The sequence below is a fragment of the Eumetopias jubatus genome, unplaced genomic scaffold (genome assembly GCF_037043125.1).
Source record: "Eumetopias jubatus isolate StellerSeaLion01/CBP00866 unplaced genomic scaffold, mEumJub1_p1.0 scaffold_5, whole genome shotgun sequence".
Lineage (NCBI taxonomy): Eukaryota > Metazoa > Chordata > Mammalia > Carnivora > Otariidae > Eumetopias > Eumetopias jubatus.
Window position 1 is genome coordinate 145718275 of NW_028274811.1, and position 26356 is coordinate 145744630.

At 48.6% G+C, this 26356-nt stretch overlaps 1 protein-coding gene across 1 annotated transcript in view; it reads left to right on the forward strand.

The window, feature by feature from the left end:
* Nucleotides 1-1081: 1081 nt before the first annotated feature.
* The window catches only part of DAP (death associated protein), a 66862-nt gene continuing 41587 nt past the window's right edge, over nt 1082-26356 (forward strand). The window contains exons 1-2 of the mRNA XM_028122652.2: nt 1082-1262; nt 12146-12242. Coding sequence (XP_027978453.1) covers nt 1208-1262; nt 12146-12242 — 152 coding nt within the window. The 5' untranslated portion in view covers nt 1082-1207. The remainder of the gene's footprint in view (nt 1263-12145; nt 12243-26356) is intronic.

The following is a 26356-nucleotide window of genomic DNA, read 5'->3' on the forward strand; positions in this document are numbered from 1 at the left end:
AGCAGCCAAGCGTCCAGCCAGAACACTGATGTCAAGGCAGGGATGTGGCAACCCTGAAGCTAAGGAGGGGGACGGTTGTCTAGGTCAAGTGCTGCTCAGAGGTCAAGTAGGTTGAGAGTGAAGAGCGGCCACTGGATTGGGCAGCATGGAGGTCATCAGTAACCTTGACAAAAGAACCTTCCCTGTTTGGGAGCAGCCTCTGTACAGCTGGAGGATCACTAGATGGATTGGACTGGACTGAGGGATAAGAGGGAGTGAGATGCTCAACCTCTTTGATCAGTTGTATTGTCACAAGTAGATGCAGAGCCAAGAGAGATGGTAGTGTTTCCTTTTCTAAAGACACTGGGCATGTTTGAACGCTAATTCAGCAAGGCGGGATTGATGGTGCAGGAGGGGATATCTGTAACTGCAAAGCGCTTGAGGAGGCGGGAAGGATGCGAACCAGGGCACGGGAGCGAAGGATCAGCTTTGGACAGAATCGAGATCCACCGCGACAAGAAGACAGCACACAGGGGACACAGACGCCACAGTCCTAGAACTCTGTCCAGGTCCCTGGCTTCACAGCTCTTTCTCACGAGCGGTACTCCCATTTGCAGCACCTTTTAACAAATCCCTCCAATCCTCGGGCTCCCGATCGGTCCCACCTGGGGGTCTCATTTCCGCACGTGATTAATCGCTCCAAGCGTGAGCTGGACGAGGGGATCTGGCAGACGGGCGGGTCCCCAGACCACCTACATCAGCCCCGGGGGGCGCGCCACCGCCGTCACCGTCCATCTGGCGGTTGGTAGCGGGCGGCCCAGGAAGGTGCCACCCTCCTGCCGAGCCATTTCAACCTCCGCCAGCAACCCCTGCCAGCATCAGCCCCGCCTCCTCTCACCACAAACGCCCAGCCCTCGCTCTCCTTCCTCCTCCCGCGCCCCGGGCCACAACGTCCAACGTGGCGCTGCCGACTGCGCAGGCTCAGCACACAGCGCGCGCGGGGGCCGGAGGGGCGGGGCCAGGCGCAGTGACGACAACGCGCAGCCGCGGGTGGGGGGGACGCGCCACGTCGGCGCGCGCCGGCCGCGCCCCCTCCCGGCGGCCGCAGTCACCGCCTCCGTGCGCGGCCCCGCCGCCCCTGCTCCCGCTCGCGCGCTCCTCCCGCCCGGCCCGCGAGCCTGCTGTCTTCGCCGTCGCCGTCCCAGCCCCTCGGACACGCGGTCGCATCATGTCTTCGCCTCCCGAGGGGAAGCTAGAGACGAAAGCCGGACACCCGCCCGCCGGTACTGACTCGTTCCCCCTTTCTGTCCTCCCGCGGGGCGCGAGGGCGGGCTCGAACCCGGGGGCGCGGGGCGCGGAGGGGGTGCCGGGGCGCGGGCTCCGGGGGCCGCTCCGGGGCTCTGCAGACCAACTCGGCCCGCGCTGCCGAGACTCTGGGCGCGCAGGGTCCGCAACCTCGCAAGCCGGTGGGAGTTGCATGCAAATCAGAATGACTTGAAGGACCTGCTTGTACAACTTCCCCAGAAAAGTTTGCACCCAGTACTCACTTAGAATGTGCAGATGTGTTAGGAAAACGAGTAGCCAGAACGATTAAAAGTCCATGTTTTTAGTGTGCTGGTGATGATTAATTGTAGGCTGACAGCATTTCATACCGACAAAAGAACCAAAGGAGCGGAAATAATTTTTATCATTAATCACTCGCTATGACGTTCCCCCTTCGCCTTACTTTCTTTCGCATCCAACTTTTTCTTGTGTTTTTTCCGTGAGCTTTTTTTCCCTTCAAATCCTAACCTTCTGAACCAAGGAAGTTAAATCCAGGAAAGAGTCATCTTTCTTAAAAACAAACAAAAAATACGAATCTAAGCGGGCTTTATGTTCAGACCGCCTTCTTTCTGAGCGCAGTTCCCGTTTGTTCTTCCGACTCTGTACGAACGCTGTCGATGTCTGTTTGTCTTCTCCTTTGGAATGACAGTCGATCCATATGGAAGGACCCAAGGCCACCGTCGCAGAAACAGTCACCTCAGTGTGTGGGCTTCTTTCAGGGTCTTAATTGCACACGTTACTGATAAAGTCAGTCTTCCACTAACAGAAGCCTTATCAAAACATGGCTGCTTTTTGGGGCCCGTTTGTGCCCATTCTTGTTATAGGAGAGCCCGGTGATCTCTGTCTTCCATTCCCACTCTAGGGCACTAATTCTCTCCCTCAACAGGGGCGACGAAGCAGTTTTTAAATAAGTTGCATTCCAGAGTAGGTATTATTTTTCACTGGTGAGAGAAGCTCTCAAAAACAAGAAAAGTAACTGGCACTTGGGAAGAATAATGGCTAACTGGTGTGTAGAGACTGAAGAGGCATGGGATTTCACAAAACAGCTCCACTATCATGGAGAATAGGCTTTGGGGCCCTTTGCATTGGTTTAGTTACAAAAAAGGGAGAGAGTACCTCAAAGGGGTTGCTTTTAAAGATAACTCTGACCTTTAGTTCCTGCTGCGCGGGATCCGCGTCCAGCTGCCCGCCGACCTGGGCAGTTCCGCAGGAAAGAACACCTCCAGTTACACTTATGGCCCTGGACTATGTGGCAGCAGTCTGCCCATGACACCCCTGTCCCTGGCTATTGAGTGGCATTAAAGCGTATCTGTTGGAATGATACCAAATCAAAGTCACCGTAATTAAATTGCGTGGAGAGACATATCAATATGGAGATTTTTAAGATCAGAGATACAAACTGTACTTATTAAATCCCTGGGAGAAACTTCATAAAGGGCTCTAATTTTCTTTGAATTGTAAACAGCTAGGCTTTGTGGATTACAAATTAACTAGCTTATTTATGCACCAGGAGCAAGGAACCAACTTATTTGTGCTGGTGAGCAGTGAACTTGGGTTCTAAGTTTTGAGGCCCATCACTTTGCTAGGGCTCAGTTTTCCTATTCTTTTAAATGGGAGGTTTGGGCCAGCTGACCTTCCTGTGGGAAAGGCTCAGGACAGGGCTTCCTTTGCTACTTCTTCAGCTCTGTTCCTTCCATCCATCAGGACCAGTGCCAAAGGGCATTTAATCCCACAGGTAAACTCCTCAAGTGACTTCAGGACTGGTCCTTCAGCCTTTGGGGCCCCAGTCAAGTAGGAGCTACTTGGGGATCTGTCACTGTTATTCTGCATTTTCTAAGACCAGTCACACTTGGCCAGAGTTGGAGGAAGGGTCTGGCATCCTGGCCCAGGGGTACAGGTTAGAAAGGGGTCTTTTGCTGCTTGAAGTATTTTGCTTCCCAGCAGTGCCCCTCAGTGCATTCCCCTGTATTACAGAGGTTCCAGCAAGAAAGCTCAAGGTGTCCATGCTTACTCTGGCATGGCCAGAGAGGAGGCAGTTCTGTGGAGTAGATGTTATTAAAAAATAAACTAAAGAAAAAACAACCCACTATAATAAAGAATAATCATCAGAGGTAGCCAAGAACACAGTTCATAAATCAAAATAATAGCCTTAAAAACTTTGGGAACCCTTTCATTAAGTGCTTAAGTTGGGTAACAAAGACTAGTGCTTAAATCCTCAATTGGAAACAATAAAATCCTCTCCCATAACTATATTCACGTTCTTTTGTGTTTTCTTGTTACTGCTGTCTGAGCTAGGTGCCCCCCTGTGCATTCCCACAGCAACCCGTTCCTTATTATCACACTTAACTCCACCTATCTGCCTCTCTTCTCCTTCTGAGCTGAGTCTTTTTTTTTTTTTTAAGATTTTATTTATTTGAAAGAGAGCGCACTTGCACGGGGCAAGGGGTGGAGGCAGGTGGTAGGAGCAGAGGGAGAGGAACAAGCAAACACTGCGCTCAGCGCCGAGCCCAGTACAGGGCTCGATCTCACAACCCTGAGATCATGACCTGAGCCAAAACCAAAAGTTGGACGCTCAACTGACTGAGCCACCCAGGTGCCCCATTTCTGAGCCGAGTTTTATTGATAGCATTGTCCCCAGGGCCTTGGCCCAGTGCCAGGCACAAAATAACAAATAGCTCCTGAGAGAGTTTCTCCCGAGCCTCTCATCACCTCTCATCACCAGAGCATGCAGGATCTGCAACGTCCCTCCACTTCTGAGCCATCTCCAGTGTGTACTAGTGATGCACGGGGGCTCAGCCAGTTCAGGGAGCATCTTAGTAGTGGAAATAGTGACTAACGTGTGCTGAGTGTTACAGCATGCTGGTGTTCCCCTCTACCCTTCTAAATTCCTGGCAGATTAACAAGAGAAAACAAACAGAAGTTTAGTGACACGTAGGCCTCCTGTATTAGTGGGAGAGAAGGAGGGAAACTAACTCCCTGACGTGGCACGAGCCACCAGCTTGAATACCAGCTCCAGCTAAAGGCGCTAGAGGCCCCACCTCACCCAGCAGGGCGCTGTCATCTGGGCCCTCGGTAAAAGTAATGAAGCCTTAATGACTTGAGACCCCTCCACTGCTCTCCACTACAAAGTATCCGTGGAGAAATGGGGTGAGACGGCTTGTTTTATGAGCATTACTGCAAATACAGATTACCAAAGTTAGAATTAGCGAGCGAGGTTCTGTTCCATCAAATAGCAGGACCAGGGTGCCAAGGCGGCACGGAGGACATAATTATGAGACACACTATTACTCATTTCTGCCTGTCTTCGGGAGTTTGTGGCAGTGATGTGGATAAAATCTCTCTGTTAAATACATTTTGCTGGCCCCGTTCCCCTCCATTTCCCAGGGTAGCCAAAACCATATGTCAGTAAAGTTCTCGTAAATCTAATATGTGATAGCTCTGAGCGTTACTAATTTTACATATGATTTTCTTTGAAAAGTAGACTTTCCGTCTCTTCTAGAACTGAGTCAAATGGAAATATAAACACGATTGTATTTATTTAAAGTGAAACGGAAAACAGATTACTTTTTTTACTAACTTCAGGATAATTCAAGTCTCTGTTACATTAATCATTCGAACACGAGTTAAGGATGCATTTAAAAGGTTGTGGGTAATAATTCTCCCTAAATCGTCTCCTGCAGGAAGGTTTTCAGATTATCTAGGCCACTCTAACGCCAGCAATGGAAGACTGATTTGTCTTTTATTGTATTAACTGTTCAGTCACAGATTTGCTAAGCACAACCCTGGTGCCCTCAATCCAGTCACTGACTAACCCTTCAAGAGCACAGGAAAGTCTGCTTTTGCTCCCGACATGCCAAGAAAAACAGAAAAAAAATACCCTTCTAGTCACCGCATTTTTTTCAAAAACTCCCCGTCAGGGTGGAACGCAGCATTTCTAAAACATAGTTTAGATTTCACTTCATTCTTCCGTACTTGGTTTCATTCTCTTTCCATTCCAGATAATGCCCCGTGCATTCTTTCGTGGTTTGGGGAATGTTTCCCCTTCCCAACTTCGGAAATCTTTTCATTTATATAGGGAACACTCACTGTTGTTTCAAGTACTATGTTAGTTCTGGTGACATCAAAAGTATAAAGTGCTAGTTACAGTTACCTTAGTGAGTTCAGTAGTGCTCCCTGTTGTTCACAGACAACCCAGAATCTCAGCGGTGGGGCTGAACAAGTGGGGGTCTGTTTCCCTTCCCAGGGAGCCTTCCTACAAGGAACAGTGCAGAGGCCAAGGCCCCCCCATGGCATGGCCTGTGCGCAGGGGACAGGGAGTGGGGGATTATGGTGACACCCGAGACTTACATCTGTCACTGCATCGGTTTCCAGTGGCCGCTGTAGGCAAAGCATGATAAACTTAGAGCCTTAAAATAACACAACTTTCCTATTTTATCATTCGGGAGGTGAGAAGTCTGAGATGGGGCCCACCAGGCTGAAATCAAAGTGTCTGCATGGCTCATTCCTTCTGGGAGTGTTCTGCAGAGAGTCCTTTTTTTTTTGGCCTTTTCCAGAAGAATCTCTTTATTTTAAGGTCAGCTGAGTAGCAACCTTAACTCCCCCTTGCCGGCTAACCCAGCACATCCATAGGTTCCAGGGAACCAGGGCGTGGACATCTTGGGGGGGAGGGGAAGATGGACCCTCCTTTTCCTGCACTTTCTGCAATCAGCTTCCCTAAACTGAAGGATCCCCAAGTGACTAGCCACACCCCTTCTTCAGTTTTGGCCCAGTCTGTCCAGCAAGGTCCCCATCCTGGGCCGGTCACCACTCACTCTGTGCTCTGGATCCCAGCCCGGTGGTGGAATGGACACTGTGGAAGGTGGGCCCGGCCTGTCCACTTCTGACCAGGGCTCTGTGGCCCCGGCCATCACGTCATATGTCTGAGCCTCAGCTCCACCTCTGGAGAGTGCCTGGATTGCCCTGTGTCACTTAAGGGCCTTCCCGCATCGGTCTACGATTCTAAGTGCGGGATAGCCATCTGCCTTCATTCTTCCTCAGCTTCTTAGAGAGAAAACCGTCCGGGGCACAAGCTCAGCAATTGATCAGAGCTCATTATTTAGCACCAGCCATTGCTCCCTGCACTGCCCATGGACCTGGAGGCCCCTGTCGGGACTGCAGGTGTCTTCGGGGGGGGCAGGTTCTCCGCGGGGCGGGGTGAGGGGTAGAGCAGCTGGCAGCACCTCTCCCTGCTTTCACCCCCTACTTTCCCCTTAACCCAGCCCCACCGCAGACAGGAGGTTCTTCTTCACTTGCCAGCGGGTTCTCTGTCCCCTCTCCTGGAGAGCTGTCTCTCCGAGCTGCCATGGACCTGTTCCTTAGCCCCATCCCCACCTAATCTCCCAGACCCGGGGCTGGGTAGATGTCGTCAGCTGCCTCCCCAATACTCCTTATCTGGTGAAGTCTGACTACGGAAGAGGCTTCCTCCCCTCCCTTTACCCTGTAGGCAGGAAGCTGCTGTGCAAAGAGCTTTGAATGTCAAACTCACTTTCTCTGTCTCCTGGGTGGCACAGTAACCAGAGCCTGCCCTGGGCCATCACTTTGTGTTTCTCTGAGGAGCAATGATGCTCTCTGTTTCCTGGAAGGTCCAAGCAAAGAAGGGCCTGCAGGGTGTGATCAAGGGTACGGGCTGCCAGGGTCAGATCCAGCTCCGGGCCTGCTGGCCTCCCCTTCTTCACCCCTCGGGATCCACTCCATTGGGTTACTGTAAGGTGGGATGTCATGTGGCCGGTGGTGAGAAAGAGCCCTGCACACAGCGATGGTGAAGAAGAGCAAAGTTGAAGCATTACCCAGGATCTGTGATTTTCCAGAGGCTGCCATACTTAGATGGTGATGTACTGACGACAGTCCTAGGGATGCTTAGCTGACCACATCAGTGGAACACTTGCCAGGTGCCGGGCCCGGTGGGAGGCGTTTCACATGTGCTAACTCACTGAGTCCTCGGCGAACCCCTGGCGGGGGGAGCGCTGTCCCCCTTTCTTCACAGAGGGAGCACCCGGAGGCACAGAGGGTGCCAGCAACGTGCCCAGACGTGCACACGCGCGCGCGCACACACACACACGGAAAGACACGTACACACACGCGCGCGGGCAAAGCTAGGACTTGAGCCCAGAGATCTGGCTCCAGGACCCACATCACTGTCGTCTGTTCAGCACTTCTACTAATACTAAATACGGTATTTGGTATTCTTTTCATTTCTAAGCTCTCTTTTGAGTAACAACCACTACACCAACAATCCGAGTGCTTGTTTTTTCTAATGTCTCGTAAAAATACTTCCATTTGCAAATAATTCTGCAAAGATTTCTGCAGAAACAACTCTGCCTTCCTATTTTTCACAAACAAAGAGTCCTCATGACAGGGGTAAGACAATCGCAATAAATATGTGCCGTCGTAACGTTTTGGCAGTATCGCAAGTTCAAATGAAGCTGTCTCGGCGTTGAGTTATTACTATTATTGCCACTTTTTACTGCTGCATTAATCACCGCACACACTGTGAGGGATTGATGAAGTTAATTGTTTTTATAAACCCAATTGAATGAAGCACTAATGGGGAGTGACTGAGCCTTGACATGTGTACTTCAACGGAGGGGTGGCCGGGCTTTGGGCTCGATTATTTCAAATGTCACCTTGACCTTCATCATCGGTCTTCTTTGTAGTTAGTGACACAGCCCTTTTCCTTCAGTCCCTTTACAGAGCATGCCTGTGAGTTATCATTTTAATGTTTGATGTCTGCCAAGTTGAAATGATTCAGACATCCTTTTTTAAACAGGCATGGGTTTTCATCTGCTCAGGCTGCTGTAGCAAAATCCCCCAGAGTGGGGGCTTAAACCACAGAAATCTCTGTTCTCGCAGTTCTAGAGGCTGGAGGTCTAAGATCAGGGTGCCTGCAGGTCTGGTTTCTTCTGAGGCCTCTCTCCTTGGCTGCAGACCTGCTGCCTTCTTGTGTCCTCCTTCGACTTCTCTGTGGCGGCATCCCTCCTGTCTCTTCCTCTTCTTACAAGGACACCAGCCCTGTTGGCTCAAGACCCGCCCTCACAGCCTCATTTTAACTTCATCCAGTCTTTAAACGCCCTGTCTGCAAATACAGTCACAGTCTGAGGTTATAGGGGTGAGGGTTTCAACCCATGAGCTTGGGGGACACAACTTGGCCCATAGCGGCACCTCTAATGAGTTTCTAATGGATGTGCACTAAGGGTGGGATGGATGGGGAGGAAATGAATTAAAAAAAAAAAAACATATAGGGGGACAATTTTTCCAGGCTCCTCCTTTGGCCAAAAACACACTTACATTTCAATAGAGTAGAAAATTATCTTAACATAACTACAGAATTTTATTTCTGTTTCTATTTCTTAAGGTATGACTGACTACCCAATCTGGAATATCTTGATAAGCCACCTGCAATGGTGTTTTTGTTCTTTCTTTTTGAAAAAATCTGAGCCCAAAGGGAGGAAAATCCCTAGGAACCACACCCGAAGAAACAAATTCAGAACTATTAGCACGAGTCTCGGGCCCACGTGAGGCAGGGAGTGACCTGGCTTCTCTTCCTCGTCATATAAAGACACCAGTAGATTGGGTTAGGGCCCACCCTCACTGGCCTCATTTAACACAAGACCCCAACATACAGCTGGGGGCTCAGAGGCCAAGCCTGTGCACAGAGCAAGGGTGGAGCGCCTGTGCCCAGCAACACAGTGGGATGGCACTGATCTCTTTCTGCCTGGGCTCTGGGTGGGGGGGACAAGAAAGTCTCCCTAAGAATTGGTCAACGCAGGACTGCCTTTACGTGGGCTGTGAGTTCAAATTTATACTGTTTGGCAGTTCCTGGTCTGAGAAATCGGACATAAAAAGGATTTCCAGGTGCCTGTACTCCTGGTTTGACAGAAGTATGTCCAGCATCTTTCCAAAGGGAGGCTGCCTATACCCCAGGCCCCAGAGGATCCCCACAGACAAAGCCTTACTGAAGAAAAGCTCATAATCTGCAGTCACTGCAATGAGAGAGAGACTCAGCAGACAAAAGCAAGCAGTGGGATTAGACTCCCAAGGACCTCAGATCATAAAATAATCGAATGTACAACTACAAAACAAGTATGCCTGAAATGATTAAATGTAGAAAAGAATTAAAACCATGAGGAACGAGTAAGACCCTATCAAATAAAGACTGGGTGAATTGGACGGGGAAATAAAAGCTCTAGAAATGGAAAATAAAATGATTGAAATAAAAATCAATAGATGGGATAAAAAGCAGATTTTTGGAAGAATTACCAAACAGGATTATATTTCCTTCTTTCCAAAGCAGAACGTCCCCTTGAAAAGAATTAGTGGTGGCAGCAGATGCATCATTTTACGGAGCCCTTCATCTCACCTGCCCTCTGCCTTGGATTTGTCCAGCAGCCTGCTGCCAGGGACTGTTGGCCAGGCAGCAGGCACTGTCAGCTTCTTGAAGGCAGGGGCCCACAAACTCTCCCTGGGACATTGAAAACCAATAACCTCGAAGCATGAGAGCCTGGGGGTGTTTTTCACATTCTCTCTCCTTTCGCATCAGGAGGAGACTTGTCCTGGACTTTTCTTAATGCAACAGGGTCCGACCAAATTTGTCACAGCAGAGGACGTGGCCTGACAGGTTGGCAGTCTGTGTGATCAGAGCTGTGCCGTGGCACCTCGGGGGTGGCTCACCTGAGGACGGGGGGGTGCGGCAGGTGAGCCCCGTGACACGAACCTGGGGGCCAATGAACACAGTTCACATGGCTGTGCTTTCTGTCAAGTACCCACCCATGCCCAGAAGCTACCAACACCTCTGTCTTAGTCCCTATAACAGAGTGTAACAGAGTACCACAGACTGCTGGCTTGTAAACAACAGAAATTTCTCACAGTTCTGGAAGCTAGAAGTCCAAGGTCAAGGCACCAGCAGATTTGGTGCCTAGTGAGGGCCCACTGCCTGGTTCATAGAGAGCCATCTTTTCTCTGTGTCCTCACGTCGGGGAGAGGACAAGGTGCCTCCTGGGGGCTGGGGGTGGGGGTGGGAGGGATCTCTATTTTATAAAGGCACTAATCGCATTCAGGAGGGCTCTACCCTCATGACCTAATCACCTTCCAAAGGCCCCATTTCCAAACACCATCATACAGGGGAAAGGTTTCGACAGCTTCTTTTTTTTTTTTTAAAGAAAACATTATATTTATTATATATATATATATATATATGAGCATCTCGACAGTTTCTTTTATTTAAAGATCTTAGGATGCAGCTCTTAACCCCTTTCTGCGGATGAAGCAGCAAGGCTTGAGGGGCTAAATAGTCTGACACCCTAGAGCTGAGGACGTGTTGTAGCTTACCGACCCCAAAGCCCATGCTGGTGACAGCCACATGAGGTTGGCTTTTTGGATATAAGGCCAGCATTCCCAAACTCTGTTTAGTGTGGAACACTGAAGTCCTGAAGGATGATAACCAGCATTACTGGGGTTGAGGGCGGGGGGAGTTGTGGGGTCAAATGAATTTGGGAAAGATGGTACACTCTGTGCCCCTCATAAAGCTTACAATGCATGCTAAAGGCCAAGAAAATCTTAAGGAAACTCATTTAATTTGTTCAACCCCGCATTTCCCACACTGGAATCCCCATTTGGGCATGGGGGGAGCGGTGTGGATTTGGTTTGTTTTCTTGCAGAGCAGAATTAACATTAGCCATTGAGGAAACGCAAATCAAACCACAATAAGATAACATTTCACTCCCACGACGATGACCATAATTTAAAAGTTAGACAGTAGCAAGCGTTGGCAAGCATGGGGAGAAATTGGAACGCTCGGACTGGTTGGAATGGAAAATGGTGCCATGGCTTTGAAAGCCATTTGGCAGCTCCTCAAAAGGATATACAGAGTTACCGTGTAACCCAGCTCTCTCACTCCTACGTGTATACCCAAGGAAGTGAAGGTATACGTCTACGTATCCACACAAAAACTTGTACACAAGTTGTTCACAGCTGCCTTATGCATAATAGTCAATAAGTGGAAACAGCCTAAGTGTCCACCCATTGATGAAGGGATAAATAAAATGTGGTCTGTCGTGCAGTAGAATATCATTCAGCCATAAAAAGGAACGAAGGCCTGACCCAGGCTGCCACCTGGGTAAACCTTGGAAACATGCCAAGTGAAAGAAGGGGGTCAAATATGCAGAACAGGCAAGCCCGGAGGAGGGGTTGTCATGAGCTGGGGGAGGGGGTCAGTGAGTGACCATTCACGGGGATGGGGTTTCTGTCTGGGGTCATGACCGTGGGCTTGAACTGACTGTGGCGACAGTTGCCCAGCCCTGAGTACATTCAGAACTGTTGCACTGCACTCTCTAAATGGGTGACTCGTACTGTATGTGAATTATATGTCAGTAAGGGCATTTTTTAAAAGTTAACACGTGTCAACACCGAGGCTTCCCAACACAGTTTGGCAAAGGCTACCACAGGTGTCACTGGCTGCCGCCTGAGTGGGCTCTGGGACTGTCCTGTGTCCCCCGGGGCTGTTATCACCCCATCAAAAGCATCATCGGTGTTTGAGAAAATGTCACAGCGTAGGGACTAAGAGGGACCCCGTTGCATCAAGGACCTAAAGCAAGCAGCCTTGGAAGGTTTCTAAGTGGGTCTGGAGTAAAAGATCGCGTCCGCTGCCACGTCCTACTGAATCCCCGCAAGAGCAGGAACCTCTGTGGTTCATCCTTGTCGCTGCCAGGTTATCTGGACCAGCTCACGGCGGTGGAGCCGCCAAAAGCTTTTGAGCTAGTTCCCTGGTCCACTGCCAGGTTGATCACACCCCCTTCTGTTTTCATTTTAGTGAAAGCTGGTGGAATGCGCATCGTGCAGAAACACCCACATTCGGGAGACACCAAAGAAGAGAAAGACAAGTTCGAGCAGGAATGGGAAAGCCCCAGGTGAGAACGCTGGCCGGTCTCGGGCCTGTTCCGCCGACAGCCATGACTTGGTTAAACATTAACGTTCGTTCTCTGCTCCGGGCTTCTGATAACCCCTCGCTGCGCGGTGTGTTTTTCCTTTCCTAATCAGTGAGGCTCTGTAACCAGCCCCCTACACAACAGGAGAAGCCGGACAGCTGGAGCACCTGCTGTCCATCCATGTGCAGTGGCCTCGTCTTCCATGACAATACTGAAATCACCTTGAGACCTTCGAACATACCATTCTAGTTGATTCTCTGGGGTGGGCCTGGCATCTTGCAGCCAAGAGAGGGAACTACTGATTTAAAGCTGTCCACACACATCTGGACTCTTCCATTCCGCAGCCAAATCCAAACCAGTGAGGCCATGCCTTTATGAGTGCCCAGGTGTCCTTAAATGACATCTCCCCTGGTCCAAAACAGCTCATCTGCCGGCAGTACCCCCAGCTCTGTTTACTCCGTTTTCCTCGGAGCTTCTGATGCTGCATTTGGGTCCAGAACCTCCTACAAATCCATTTCCTGCCACCCTGTCATAGGTAAACATGCGCTGCAAATGCATACACCTTACACGTCCATACCCCTCTGTCTGAGCTTGCCCGCGCGGGAGAAAGTGGACACCGAGCTTTCTGCCTTGCACCTTGTGTCCGGACAGTGTCTCCGGCAGAGGAGGAAGCTAAGTGCTGGAAGGGTGTGGAAAACAGCTAACCTGTGTCTCTGTGGACCAGGGGCATTATTTTGTTTCAGTCCAATAGCCCTGAGTAGTAGGTGGTGTTCTCCCCCGATTTTCGCATGGGAAACTGAAGTCCAAAGGGGCTATAAACTTGCTCACGCCATGCGCCCTGCGAGTTAATGGGTCAGGAATTTAAACCTGGGTCCAACAGGGTCCAAAGAGGCCAGGCTTCTGGAAGAGTAGCTCCCGAGAGCATGCGTCCCCTAAAAGGATATGCGTGTCCCTGTGAGCGTTTTCCGTAGAACCTTGTAGGGTGTAAGTTATGGTGCGGTCACCTGAGGGGCAAACACAAGTGGGGGCAAAGTCTTTTCTGAGTGATTATTGCCTGTTTAAAATCATGAGATCAGCAACGTGGTGGTTCGGCCCAAGTTCTGGTTTTATTTTATTTTTATTTTTTTTAAAGATTTGATTTAATTTATTTATTTGAGAGAGAGAGAGCAAGCCCAAGAGGGGGTAGGGTCAGAGGGAGAAGCAGACTCCCTGCCGAGCAGGGAGCCCGATGTGGGACTCGATCCCGGGACTCCAGGATCATGACCTGAGCCGAAGGCAGTCGCTTAACCAACTAAGCCACCCAAGCGCCCCTGCCACCTTCTTTTAAAACCAGAACTTGGGGACACCTGGGTGGCTCAGTTGGTTAAGCGACTGCCTTCGGCTCAGGTCATGATCCTGGAGTCCCGGGATCGAGTCCCGCATCGGGCTCCCTGCTCGGCAGGGAGTCTGCTTCTCCCTCTGACCCTACCCCCTCTTGGGCTTGCTCTCTCTCTCTCACTCTCTCTCTCTCTCAAATAAATAAAATCTTAAAAAAAAACAAAATAAAATAAAAGAAGGCGGCAGTTGAGAGAAAATTCTAGAATTACTTTTCTCACTGGCTGTTTTCACACAGCTGTGTTTGGAACAGAACAGCATCTGTAACTCTCCTAGAGGTCCACAGTCCTGTATCTTGGGGCCCAGTTTGTTTCAGAACTGAGACATTTTGGGGGCGGTTTATGAGAATAAAGCAGCACACATTCCATACAGTGCCCATGGCGGGGCCTCGGGCATCATATCCAAATCCGTGTATGATGTTCACGCCAAGGGAGGTAAGTTCTTTACATTTACAAGCGTGGGTCAGTTCAGGTTGACTTTTGCCTCCGTACAGGCTGTGAGGAAACTTTGCGTTTTTAGAAAATTCTTGAACTCAGTATCAAGTATAAGAGGGTGTGGGCCTGTGTCATTCCCTCTACTAGAGAACCTGGGAGGTCCTGTCTATGGATCCCGTTGTTCCGTCGGGAGAAAGAAGGTGAGAGAGAAAGCCTTGCCTGGGGAGTTAACAGAACACGCTCTTTTGTGTGACTTTAAGTAGAGTAAGGTACAAAGAGCTGTTTCCCTGTGAAACACAGTGTCAATACAGTGAGAGTAGATAATTTATTAGCATGTTTAGAAATAAAGACACAACAGCCCACTCGTTTTCTTTCTATTGATTTCTTTTCATGAGGTGAAATACAACCTTTATCAAAGACGTGCAATTTGAATAAATATGCCAGAGGATGAATGATTGCAAGACAAAGGAGCAAGCACCCCAGCACTCTAGATTTCAGCATCTTACTCACCTCAAAGATTTGTTCTCTGTGGAACCAAGAATTTTGAAGCAGGCTGACTGCAGAGGAGGGTTTGCATAACCCATGAGCAATGAGCAAGGGTTATGCAAGTTTTTTTCCCCTGCAGCCAAATTGCTGTAATGTGTTCCTTATGAGTGTGTCAGCTCCTGTGTTCTTGACTTCAGCTTAGCTCTTGACCAGTGTGGGTTAGACCACTTGCCATGCCATTGACAGATGGGGTAAGTAAGCCCCTGAGGACTCCGAAGCTGTCGACAAACATTGCCAGCACGTCTCCTTCCAGACCTCAGCACCAGGCCTGGTACTCTGTGTAAGAGATGGCTCCCACCAGGATGCCCTCCTCATCTGTCCGGTAGGCTGACTGAATTATCCTAGCTAACTGTACTTGACAGTGTTCTGGAGTGCGGTACATCTGGCCCCGTTCTCTGTGCTCTGTCCATATTAATTCACTGGATCCTGGTACCTACTCCATTTGGTGTCATCGCTATTTCAGAGTTGGTTATTGATTATTATCCCCATTCCAGATTACTACTGCCTCTTCAACTGCTAACTCGGAAAGGTTCAGTGACTTTCCAAGGCCACACAGCAAATGAGTGGCAGAGCCAGATTCCAGTGGAGCCCGGAGTCCTCACTGTTAACCCCAAGGCTGCACTTACCAAGGGAGCACTTGGTTTGTACCGGGCACTTACTAAGTTTTTCACACTGGGTTCAAAGTTCATGCCACCTACAGGTTGGTATCACTGTGCCCATTATAGAGATGAAGAAACCGAAGCTTAGGGAGGTTATCTGGCCCAATGATATGTAGCCAGTTAGTGGCCAGGCCAGGATTCAGCCCCGATTCTGTCTTGACCTGGAGACTCATGCCCCTAACAAGCTATAGAATCCCCTGACGTGACACAAAATACAGAGAATATATTGACAGCTGTAGAATGTAAATCCAGATCAAATACTTATCAATAAAATTAAATATTTATCAAATAAACTTGTTGATTCTGGATCACCCATAACCTTTTCCATATTCCTCAAGCCTGTGAGTCTACCTGTGCAGCTTTGCTGTCAGTAGGTGGTATGATTATCATTTTACAAGGTTTCGGAGGACTGGACCTATAAAAAGGCCTGTTTATTTGCAGAATTTGCCAAATATTTCATTACCCTCTTGGAAATGTCATGGCATGTGACTTCACCATCCACATTACCCTAATCCTAAAGTTTTATTATTTTTCATGTTTTGATCCAAGTGTCCTCTGGATATGAAAATAAGTGTAGAGTCTCAGATGCCAATTTCCTCCTTAGGTCCGCATTTGCAAAACTCTTTGCTTTCTTTCCCAGATTTTTATAACTGGCTTTATGTTTATTGACTCATCTCTAGTGGCTTCCTTCCTCATTAGTCTAAAATCAAATCCTTATTACAGAGAAAATGAGCAACTAGAGCATTATTATGAGACAAAAAAAAAAACACAACTTTTACTCAGAATTATTTTTTCCTGCAAATATTACTGCTACTTAATTTTCCAGATATTTACAAATAATTTCCTAGGCTGCCAAGTTGTTTTGAGATGCTACATTTTAAAAAGGAGGAAGAAAAGAAAGTACAAGAAATTTGAAAGTGTTACCCAAGAATTCCTTTCAAGCTGAGCGCTAGTTACCCGTGGCTCTTCATCTCCAAGAAGAGGAATAGGCTTCGTTATTATTAGCCAGTGCTTTCCTGAGTGGCTGCTAGATGGTGTGCACTGGGGCTGGTGGGAAAGCAGTGGAAAGAAGGGGGAGATCGGGATGGGGTGACAGGGATGCGGGTGCACGGCCTTTCTTGAGCGTGGCTCTCTTTTCAGCTCTGACTTAGAACCTCACCTACCGGGGCACGTGGGTGGCTCAGTCGGTTGAGCGTCTGCCTTCAGCTCAGGTCATGATCCCAGGGTCCTGGTGTGGAGCCCCACATCGGGCTCCCTGCTCAGCGGAGAGTCTGCTCCTTCCTCTCCCTCCTCCCCTCCCCTGGCTGTGCTCTGTCTCTCTAGCTCACTCTCTCTGTCAAATAAATAAAATCTTAAAAAAAAAAAAAAAGGACCTCACATACCCAAAAAGTAAACAGACAATTCAAATTATCCAGCATGTGGGAGAGACCCAAAATGGATTCCAAACAGTAACGAATGAACTTAATTGTAATACAAGTGATGACTATAACCCATTGCAAGGACTGGGGGAGAAAACAACTTACCGAAATAATTTTGGAAAACAGTATGTTGACCAGATACTCTTAAGACTAAAGACAAAAACTGTCCAAAAATGCTGTAGTCCAATTAGCAGATGTGTTTCTTACAGGGGTTTGGGTTAGCGATTCTGAAATTGCATTGTGTGTATCGTAGGGTTGAACAAATATATAAATGGGTGGTGGATAATGAGAGCCGAGTTTCTTGCTGTCAAAGAGAGTTTGCAGCTAGAAAGGAGGAAGACTGAAATGAGCTTTGTGGTGTTGAATCAGAATCAGAGGTATTTGTTTGAACTCAGTTTTAAATGGCGGATAGATGGATAGTAGATACGTGCAGACGCGTACAGAGGTGCAGAAATAAAGGTAGATGGGGGGGCTGGCGCACATACCTGTACTCCCTTGCTGTGTTCGCTGAGAGAGCCTAAAGCCATGAGGACTGACACCCATGTAACCGTGAGCATCCCTAGAGCCCAGATCTTTGTTTCTAAACACTTCCCTCCCCACCCCCCCCACCCCCCCCCGCATCAAGGGAACCAGGGTTCCTTGCAGAAGCGGCAAATTCCAGGGCTGGGGCAGGAAAGTCCTAGATGAGCCCGGAACACCTTGTAGTGCTGAACGTGAGGAAGTGTGCTATAAAGGATGGGGCTTGTCAGAACAACACAGAAGCCAACCCAAAGGAGCTCCTAATGGCCAAAGCTGGAGCAAATGATAATATTGGATTATAGCCCATAGAGTAAAATAAACATTCGTGAGTGCATCCTGATATAAGTAATTGAATATATGAATGAGGAGAAGGGACAGCTCTTTGCAGAAGAATTTTAATTAATAGGGGCACCTGGGTGGCTCCGTCGGTTAAGCATCTGCCTTCAGCTCAGGTCATGATCTCGGGGTCCTGGGATCAAGCCCTGCCTCAGGCTCCCTGCTCAGTGGGGAATCTGCTTCTCCCTTTCCCTCTGCCCTCCCCCCCCCACTCGTTCTCTCTCTCTCTCTCAAATAAAATCTTTAAAAAAGAGAGAGAGAAATAGAATATCATAGAATATCACCAACAGGCAAACAGCTCAGTAACTGTTGCAGACAAGATCCACTGATGGATGCTGTGAAGAGTGGGTGAAAGCCTAGGAGAAACAGGTATTTGCATGGTCTCCAAGTTTCTCCCCCAGTATCTTTATTAATTAAACAAGGAGTATCTTTACGGTGGAGACCATGAAAGGACTCTTGTTGCAGCATAAAAGCTGAAATAAGAAAGCAGAACGCCATCTTGTTTGACCTCCTATGGGAACCTGCACATCAGTAACCAATTTCTCGTGCTCTGCACATGTCTGTGGGCCACCACAGACCTGCTGCGTGCACCTGCTCCTCCTCAGGATTCCACCTGCTGCTTTCAGCATTGGCTGATAACCCTCGCCTGAAACAGCTACTGCTGTATATTACAGGGCCACCGTGACAAATAGCACAAACTGGGTGGCTAAAATAACTCAAATGGAGTACCTCACCGTTCCGGAGGCTAAAAGTCCAAGACCAAGGTGTCACCAAGGTTGGTTCCCCCTGAGGCTGTGAGGGAGGACCCATTCCACGCTCCCTCCTGGCTTCTGGTGGTTTGCTGGTGATCCTTGGCTCGTAGATATCTCACCTCTGTGTCTCCATGGTGCTGTCCCTGTGTCTGTTGACATCATCTTCTCTGTGTGTGTCTGTCTCTGTGCCCAAGATGCCCCGATTTGTAGGGATATCAGTCATTGGATTAGGGCTTACCCTACTGACTTCATTTTAACTCAATTACTTCTAGAAAAACCCTATTTCCTGGAAAGGTCAATTCTGAAGTACTGGGGGTTAGGATTTTACTTATCCTTTTGGGGGAAAGCAATTCAGTCCCAGCAGACGCCAAATGACAACCTGTGGCCATGTTTAATGGTTCTTTCACTTGAAGTGAATTCTTAAGAAATAAAAGTTTAAGAGGTGCCTGGGTGGCTCGGTCAGTTGGGAGTCTGCCTTCGGCTCAGGTCGTGATCCCGCGGTCCTGGGATCGAGCCCCACGCTGGGCTCCCTGCTCAGCAGGGAGCCTGATTCTCCCTCTCCTGCTCCCCCTGCTTGTACTCTCTCTGTCAAATAAATAAAGAAAATCTTCAAAAAAAACAAAAACAAAAATAAAAATGTAAAACTCTGGCGTTAGGAGATGGTACAACCTGTATACCTTTTATTTTTCCGTAAGCCATTATGTCGATGCTTGAACTTTAGTTAAACCAGGTGATGAACCAATTTCAACATCATCCTTACTTTCCAAGATCATCCTTTCTATCCAGGCTAGTTGCCCGCTGCCTTTTACAAGGGATGTGTCCCTTTACCTGAGATGTGTGGAGATGCCGGGGGGCTAGGGGTGCTGAGTGCCCACCAGCTACCAACACCTGTTCTGGTCCCGGTGCCCATGACCCGGGGCCCATGACCCGGATGCTGGGGTGCAGTGGGCCAAGGACCCCTGCCCTGGACCCAAGGCCAAGTGTTGATGTGGTGGGGCATCAAATGACAAGGAATGTCCTTGGGAAGGGGCTAAGTGGTTGTTACCTGCTTACAGATAAATGCCTCCGCCAGGGACAGCCAGTTCTGAAGGCACCGTGAAAGCCTAGAATAGAAAGCCTGAGAGGCACGATGTCATGGTGGCGGGAACAGCGGGGAAGGGCCCTGACTGCCTTGGTAAGGGAAATGGGGGACACTCTAGGCGCCGTCGGCCACCTCTGTCTGTCAGGTTTGCCCACGTGAGACGCGTAGATCAGTGTTCTCAGCCTGTGGGCAGCATGGGGCATTGATGAAGGGCTCACGTTTGCACACCAGCAAGGGAGGGATGAGAGCGGTCGTTCTGCCAGTGGCGGCGTGGGCAGCAGAAAGCTGGCGGAGCAGGGGCCGGTCCCCACATCCCTGCATTCACAGAGATTGCAGCCTGTCCTGATGTCTGCCCTCTTCCCGCCCTCCCTCCGTGGAGGCTCGGAAGGGCCCACGCTCACGTCCCCCGGGTTAGAGCAGGCAGAACGCCTGTGGGCTGGCTGCCTCCTGCAAGAAGCAGTGTGCTCATGTCCTAAGGCTCCCTGAACGAAGTACCACAAACAGAAACACTCTCTCACAGTTCTAGAGGCCAGACGCTCGAGAGGAGGGCGTCAGCAGGGCCGTGCCCCCTCAGAAGCAGTAGGGACGGATCGGTTCCAGGCCTCTCTGCCAGCGCCTGGTAGTTCCTTAGCTGGTGGCAGCGTGACTGTGATCTTCATGTGGCAACCCCCCAGCGTCCCCCCCTTTTGTGAGGACACCAGTCCTATTGGATTAGGGACCCATCCTACTCATTTTAACTAATCACACCTGCAATAACCCCATTTCCAAATAAGGTCACAGTCTGGGGTACTGAGAGTCAGGACTTTAACTTAGATATTTTAGAGGGACACAGTTCAACCCATAGTAAGCAACAGCACCTCATGCCACTAGGCATCAATTGACAGTGCCCAGCTTCACGGACATACCAACAGTAGCGGCAGCATAATAATTTATTAAGCGTGACGATGACATGTCCCTTTTCTCCGTGCCGGCATGCACCATTGCCTGGGTTGAGCACTGCAGCAGTATGCCTACCCAGCAGAGCCGACGCTCTGTACCAGGGATGTGGGCCCCAAACGTTGGTCACACAACCCATCAATTTAAAAATTGTTTTGGGCCTGCACCCCCAGTATATGTATATTCATTTTTAAATTTATACATGGGTACTATGCTACTGTTATATAAATTATAGACTGGATCCAAAATGAATATTCCGTGTATTAGATAAATAAGCAGTATGTTCAATGTCTTGCTAATCATTGTGACTTTGTATTAACATTAGCTAATATCTCAAGGTCCAAATACCCTTGAGGTGAGCTTTCTCATTAGTGATTCAGGATGTAAATCTAAATTTCTAATGGCCTTCTTGGGGCTTTCAGAGTTTGTGGGGGAGGGCCACATCTTGTCACATCTGATTAGATCGTTGGTGTCTCTAACGTGGTTCATGAGGCACTTACACTAGGAGAAGGGTGAGCCCTTCTCTGTTATTACTCATCACCTGGGCTTGTGTGGGTAGGAGTTCTGCCCCTGGAGTTCTTTTGTGAGGATCTTTTTAAGCTATCACGTTAAGTCCGTTTTGTAAAAGTTAGGTTAAATTCATTCCTAATACGTCTGAGCACGTTCTGGGTGCGTGGATGTATCGAGGCTGAAACGAGAGAATTGAATTCGTTACCCTGTTAACCAGTGTCCCGTATATTGGAAGACGTTAGAAGCAGCTGAAGAGGCACAGGGCACGTGGGAGGTGCCCTGGCTCCTTCCTCCGGAGCCCGGAGGACCGTGAGGCCCCGAGACAGACAAGCAGAAGAGCCACATAGTAGTAAATAGTGCTAAAGCTTAATTCATTTTGTTTGGGGTTTTTTTCAGACAAAAAATAAACATAAATAGAATAGATGTGCATGCTTATCTCATTTTCCTGACAACACTGAGGCCCTGTGTTAAGCACAAAGGACGGCCTTTGTCACTGATGGGTTAGGGGTGGCCCCCGTACCAGTTTCCCTGTTACGTGTGGCATAAATGAAACATTTCCTCCCAAGTCTGCAGCTTTGTGTATGTTAGGGTGATCGATCGGAAGGCAGCTATGTACATTAAGAAGTTTTTCCCAGAATCGCCCGATGAATGCAGAGCGCGATGTGTGTGACCCAGACACTTTGTGTCCTAGAACTCACGGGCATTAGCATCGCCAGGAACTGGGTCTCTGAGTCCTCTTTTCATGTAGATGGGCACCAGCGGAACGCTTGAGTCTGGCAGGTAGTGAATCAAAGGCTCCCTGCTCTGCCAAGGGAGGGAGCATATGGGCATCCATATGTCACGGGAGCTTGGCTGGACTCCTTCAGTTTGGGGATGAGAAGGAAAGTGCTGAAGGCCCAGCTTTCCTCCAGCACCTAGTGCTGCTGGTGATCGGCTTGTAGGCGATGCTTACACGGCGTCTGGTTCTCTAGCGGATGCAGAAACCAGGTGTGATGGATTAGCTTCTGAGCGCCCTGTTCCTGCCCCCTCCCCCTGCACAGGCGTCCAGCCTCCTTACAAGACGGTCATGCTCCCCTCCATGCTGGGAGAGCTCTTTTTTGTCAGATGGAAGGAGGGAAGCAAGGAAATGGAGCCATCAGTTTTTCCCCCCAGACACTGCTCTGTGCTTCTGCACTGGATCAGCCTCTTGGAACGGATGACTCTTTTTTGTTTTTATGGTGTTACTCAAAGGGTTGCAATATTTATCAGGAGTGTTTTCTTATTACATAAACATATGAACGGAATTTAAATCAACTCTCCAGTGCTTGCATTTTATAGAAATATGTAATAATAACTTCATAGAATAAGGCTACGTATAAGAATAACTACGTGGAAACAAGAGCCCTTTATTGAGTTTATTATGATTATTATGCCTAAAATTTTTAAACCTTCTATTTAAATAAACTCTGTTGACTTCAACTGTCTCAGATTTCTAGCATTCAGAAAATACTTTGGTGAGTCAGTAATAAACAGCTTAGACTTTGATTCTTTAAAGGCAAAATAGTTCATCAACTTTATTAACCTGATTACTTCTTATTTCCTAGCTAGAGAAAGAGATCGATGAGGTAAGGTCAGTGTGGAAGAAGAAAATTCTTTATTCTTGTGGACATCTTTTGTTGGACCCTTAGCTCCCTCCGGGCAGGATATTTACTTTGGTTTTTAGATGTGTACAAGCTCTAAGGCAGGGCTGCAGGGATTAATGTAAAATGAATGTGGACTGGAGTCATGGGGATGGTGTTCTAATCAGGAAATTCTCAGAAAATCATCAGAGTTAGAGCTGGACATGACCTGATAGGTCACCTAATCTAGGGAAGATGTCAGATTTTACTAAAGATCTATAAGGGTCTAGATACCAAAAGCAAAACATCTATAGGATAGAGACCCCCAAAGTTTTTTACGTTAAAAAGAAGCCCCTGCCAACTTCTGGGTATATCTCCGAAAGAATTAAAAGCAGGGTCTCGAGATATTTGCACACCCAGGTTCACAACAGCACTATTCCCAATATCCAACGAGTGAAGGCAGCCCAAATGTCCATCGACAGATGAATGGATAAACAAAATCCATTCAGTGGAAGGGCGCCTGGGTGGCTCAGTTGGTTGAGCGACTGCCTTCGGCTCAGGTCATGATCCTGGAGTCCTGGGATCGAGTCCCACATCGGGCTCCTTGCTCAGCGGGGAGTCTGCTTCTCCCTCTGACCCTCTTCCCTCTCGTGCTCTCTATCTCTCATTCTCTCTCAAATAAATAAATAAAATCTTTAAAAAAAAAAAAAATCCATTCAGTGGAATACTATGCAATCTTTAAAAAGGACAAAAGTCCTGTCACATACTACAACACGGATTAACTTTGATGACATAATGCTAAGTGAAATAAGCCAGTCACAAAAACAAAGATTCATAGACAAAACTGTGTGATTCCACTTACACAAGGTGTCCAAAGCAGTCAGATTCATAGAGATAGTAAAGACAACAGCCTTCAGGGGCAGAGGGAAGGAGGAAAAAGGGAGTTGTTCGATGGGCGTAGAGTTTCAGTTCTGGAAGATGAAAAGGTTTTGGAGATCTGTTTCATAGCAGTGTAGATATACTGAACACTATGGAACTACCTACCTGAGAATGGCTAAGATGGTAAATTTTATGATGTATGTTTTTTACCACAATAAAAATATTTTTTTAAAGAACAAACAAAACATAGAGACCTCACTGCTATGGTGGCTCCTCAGAAGGTTAAACATGGCTGTACCATATGACCCAGCAGTTCTCCTGCTGGGTGTATATACCCCAGGAGAATTGAAAACAGGTGTTCAAACAAAAACTTATACATAAAGCTTCATCACATCATTATTTACAATAGTCAAAAAGTAGAAACAACCCAGATGTCCACCAAATGATGAATGGATAAAGAAAACATGGCATATCCATACTGTGGAATATTATTCAGCCATAAAGAAGAACAAAGTGCTGACACATGTTACAACATTGGGTGAACCTTGAAAGCATGATGCTAAGTGAAAGAAGCCAGACACAAAAGGCCACAGATTCTGTGATTCCATCCATTTATATGAAATGTCCAGAATAAGCAAATCCCAAGAGACAGAAGCAGGTTCCTGGTGGCCAGGGGCTGGGGAGCGGAGGGGGCAAGAAGAAGTGACTGCCTAATGGGTATGGGCTTTCTTTTGAGGATGGTGAATGTGTTCTGAAATTAGGAAGGAGTAATGGCATGACATAGTGTATCAAAAGAACCACTGAATTGTACTTCAAAATGGTTAAAATGATGAATTTTGTAATATGTGAATGTTGTCTCGCTTAAAAAAAAAAAAACATAGTCCCCATGCATGAAAGGTTGGGAACCAGGACTGTAATCCAACTCCCACATTTTCTTAGCTGGGAACGTGGAGAAGTGACGAGCCAAGGGGCCCTCAGGAGGGCCATCCTGTAATACTCGGGGGACACCAGGATGCTTCGGGGGAGCTGGGGAGAGAGGCATTCGTGGGATGCTTTCCCCTGCAAGCAGCAACAAATCCAGCTCAGACTGGATTGGGCAGCAAGGGCACAGGTGATCTGTGAAGAGTGCCTGGGTAGGGTTGGCTGCAGGTGAGAGGGGTCCTCCGGCCCCTTCTATGCCCCATCTCATTGCCCTGCCTTCCTTTTGGAGTAGCGTCCCCCGCAGGTGGGCGGTGTGTTGGCCAGAGTAGGTCCAGCCTTCACATCCAGACACATGCTATCCAGAGGAAGAAACAGGCATCTCTTCTAGCGTCTCTTTTTAGGAGCAAGAAAAGCTTTGCCAGAACCCCTCTAGCAAACTCCTTGGCCAGAATGGGATCATGCTACTCTCCCTAACTCAAGCATTGCTGAGATGGTCCCAGACGGAGGGTTTGTGGCAGTGTGGATTTTGAGAAGACAGTCCCAGAGGCCATGTGGGCCAGACGGAAGCTGGTCCAGGATGTCCCCTAGAGCCGCAAGGACAAACAGGTGCCCCAGGCCTACAGAGAAGAGGAGAGAAGTCCAGGGAAGCCGGCAGAGCCTGAGGTCAGAACCTCAGCCTAGAGCCTGGAGAACAAGGTTCAGGGACCACAGCATAGGCAGCAGGGTCCTAGGCCAGTGAGGCTGGTGGCAGGAGGTCAGAGCTAGGCCCAGGGTCTGAATGAGGACTAGCACCCAGCCAGCCCCAAGGGCTGTCAATAGAGCCCCCTCTTAAAGCCACATCCAGTCCCCAGAGCTTGTGTCTTTGAACCCAGAAGTTGGCACAAGTCGTGGTCATACACATTTAGAATAAAACCTGTGGGATTTGTGAATAAGACCAAATCTGAAAGGTTAATCCCTACAGACACCATCAGAACTAACCAGAGGACACTGGCTAAATTACTAGAATGGCACCATCCCCCATTCTTCTAGTAGATTTCTATGAGACAGTTTTTGTGCCCCAGTCATTTCTCCAAAATGGCAGCCGTGAGCTGATATCCCAGTGCACACGCATCCAAGTAGTCCACTTTCCCACTGGGGGGGGCGCTCATTTATTCACTCGACACCTGTAAGTACCTACTGTGTGCCAGGTGCCCTTCCCCATGGTTGGGGCACGTTAGTGAACAAGACAAAACCCCTCTTCTCAAGTCGGGGGTGCCAGACGATTTGCACACACAGTTGAACAGAAGCTGCAGCAGGTGGAGTCAGCAATCCTGGGAAGAAAAACAAAGCGGGAGGGCCTCGAGGGTTCCTCATCCCCTAGGAAAACTGCACATGGAGGACAGCTCGGGAATGTTCTCAGCCCTCTCAGGATGAATGGGCTTGAGGCGTTCACAGGGAGGAGAGAGGACGTGGAGATCAACACTGTGTCACCATCACAGGACAGGGCTGCTCACACTGTTCCCATGAGCCCACAAGTGGGTCTGAGCTCACTCAGTCCCCTGCTGGTCGCCAAGATACCAGGCACTGTTGACATGGGGTCGCTGCCAAGATGGGTTTTCTGCTAAGAGGAAGCCAGAATAGGCTCTTCATGGAAATTGCTCCAAGAATTTATGGTCAAGCCTGACATTAAGGCTTTTGCAAATAAGGCACAATGGTGGGCTGTTTGGTGTGCTGGCTGAAAGGTGGCTGTCTGTGGCCTCCCTGGCTTTCTGCAAAGTACAGCCTTCTCCGGGAGAACTGCATAGCACTGGAGAAAAAAAAGTGTGTCTGGGGTGGTCCAAGGATTTGGCCAAAAGCTAGACTGCCACCCTAACTTTTTATTCTAGATAATTTTGAATATATATGTCAGGACAAAAGCTGAAAACCGGGTGAGCGAAGATGATAAGTTGCATCTATTATGTGTTCCTTTGTAGAGCAGGCTCTCGTGGCACGATGACAATGGGATCTAGAGCATCTTCGGCCAGTCTAACTAAATTTAGAGAAGTAATTGCTGTTTTCTTTTTTGGGGCGTGTCGTGGGAGGTGGGAAATGAAGGGAAGGACAGCTAAGATGACAGAGTAGAAATACGAAGTTCTGATGTGGGCGCCCACTTTG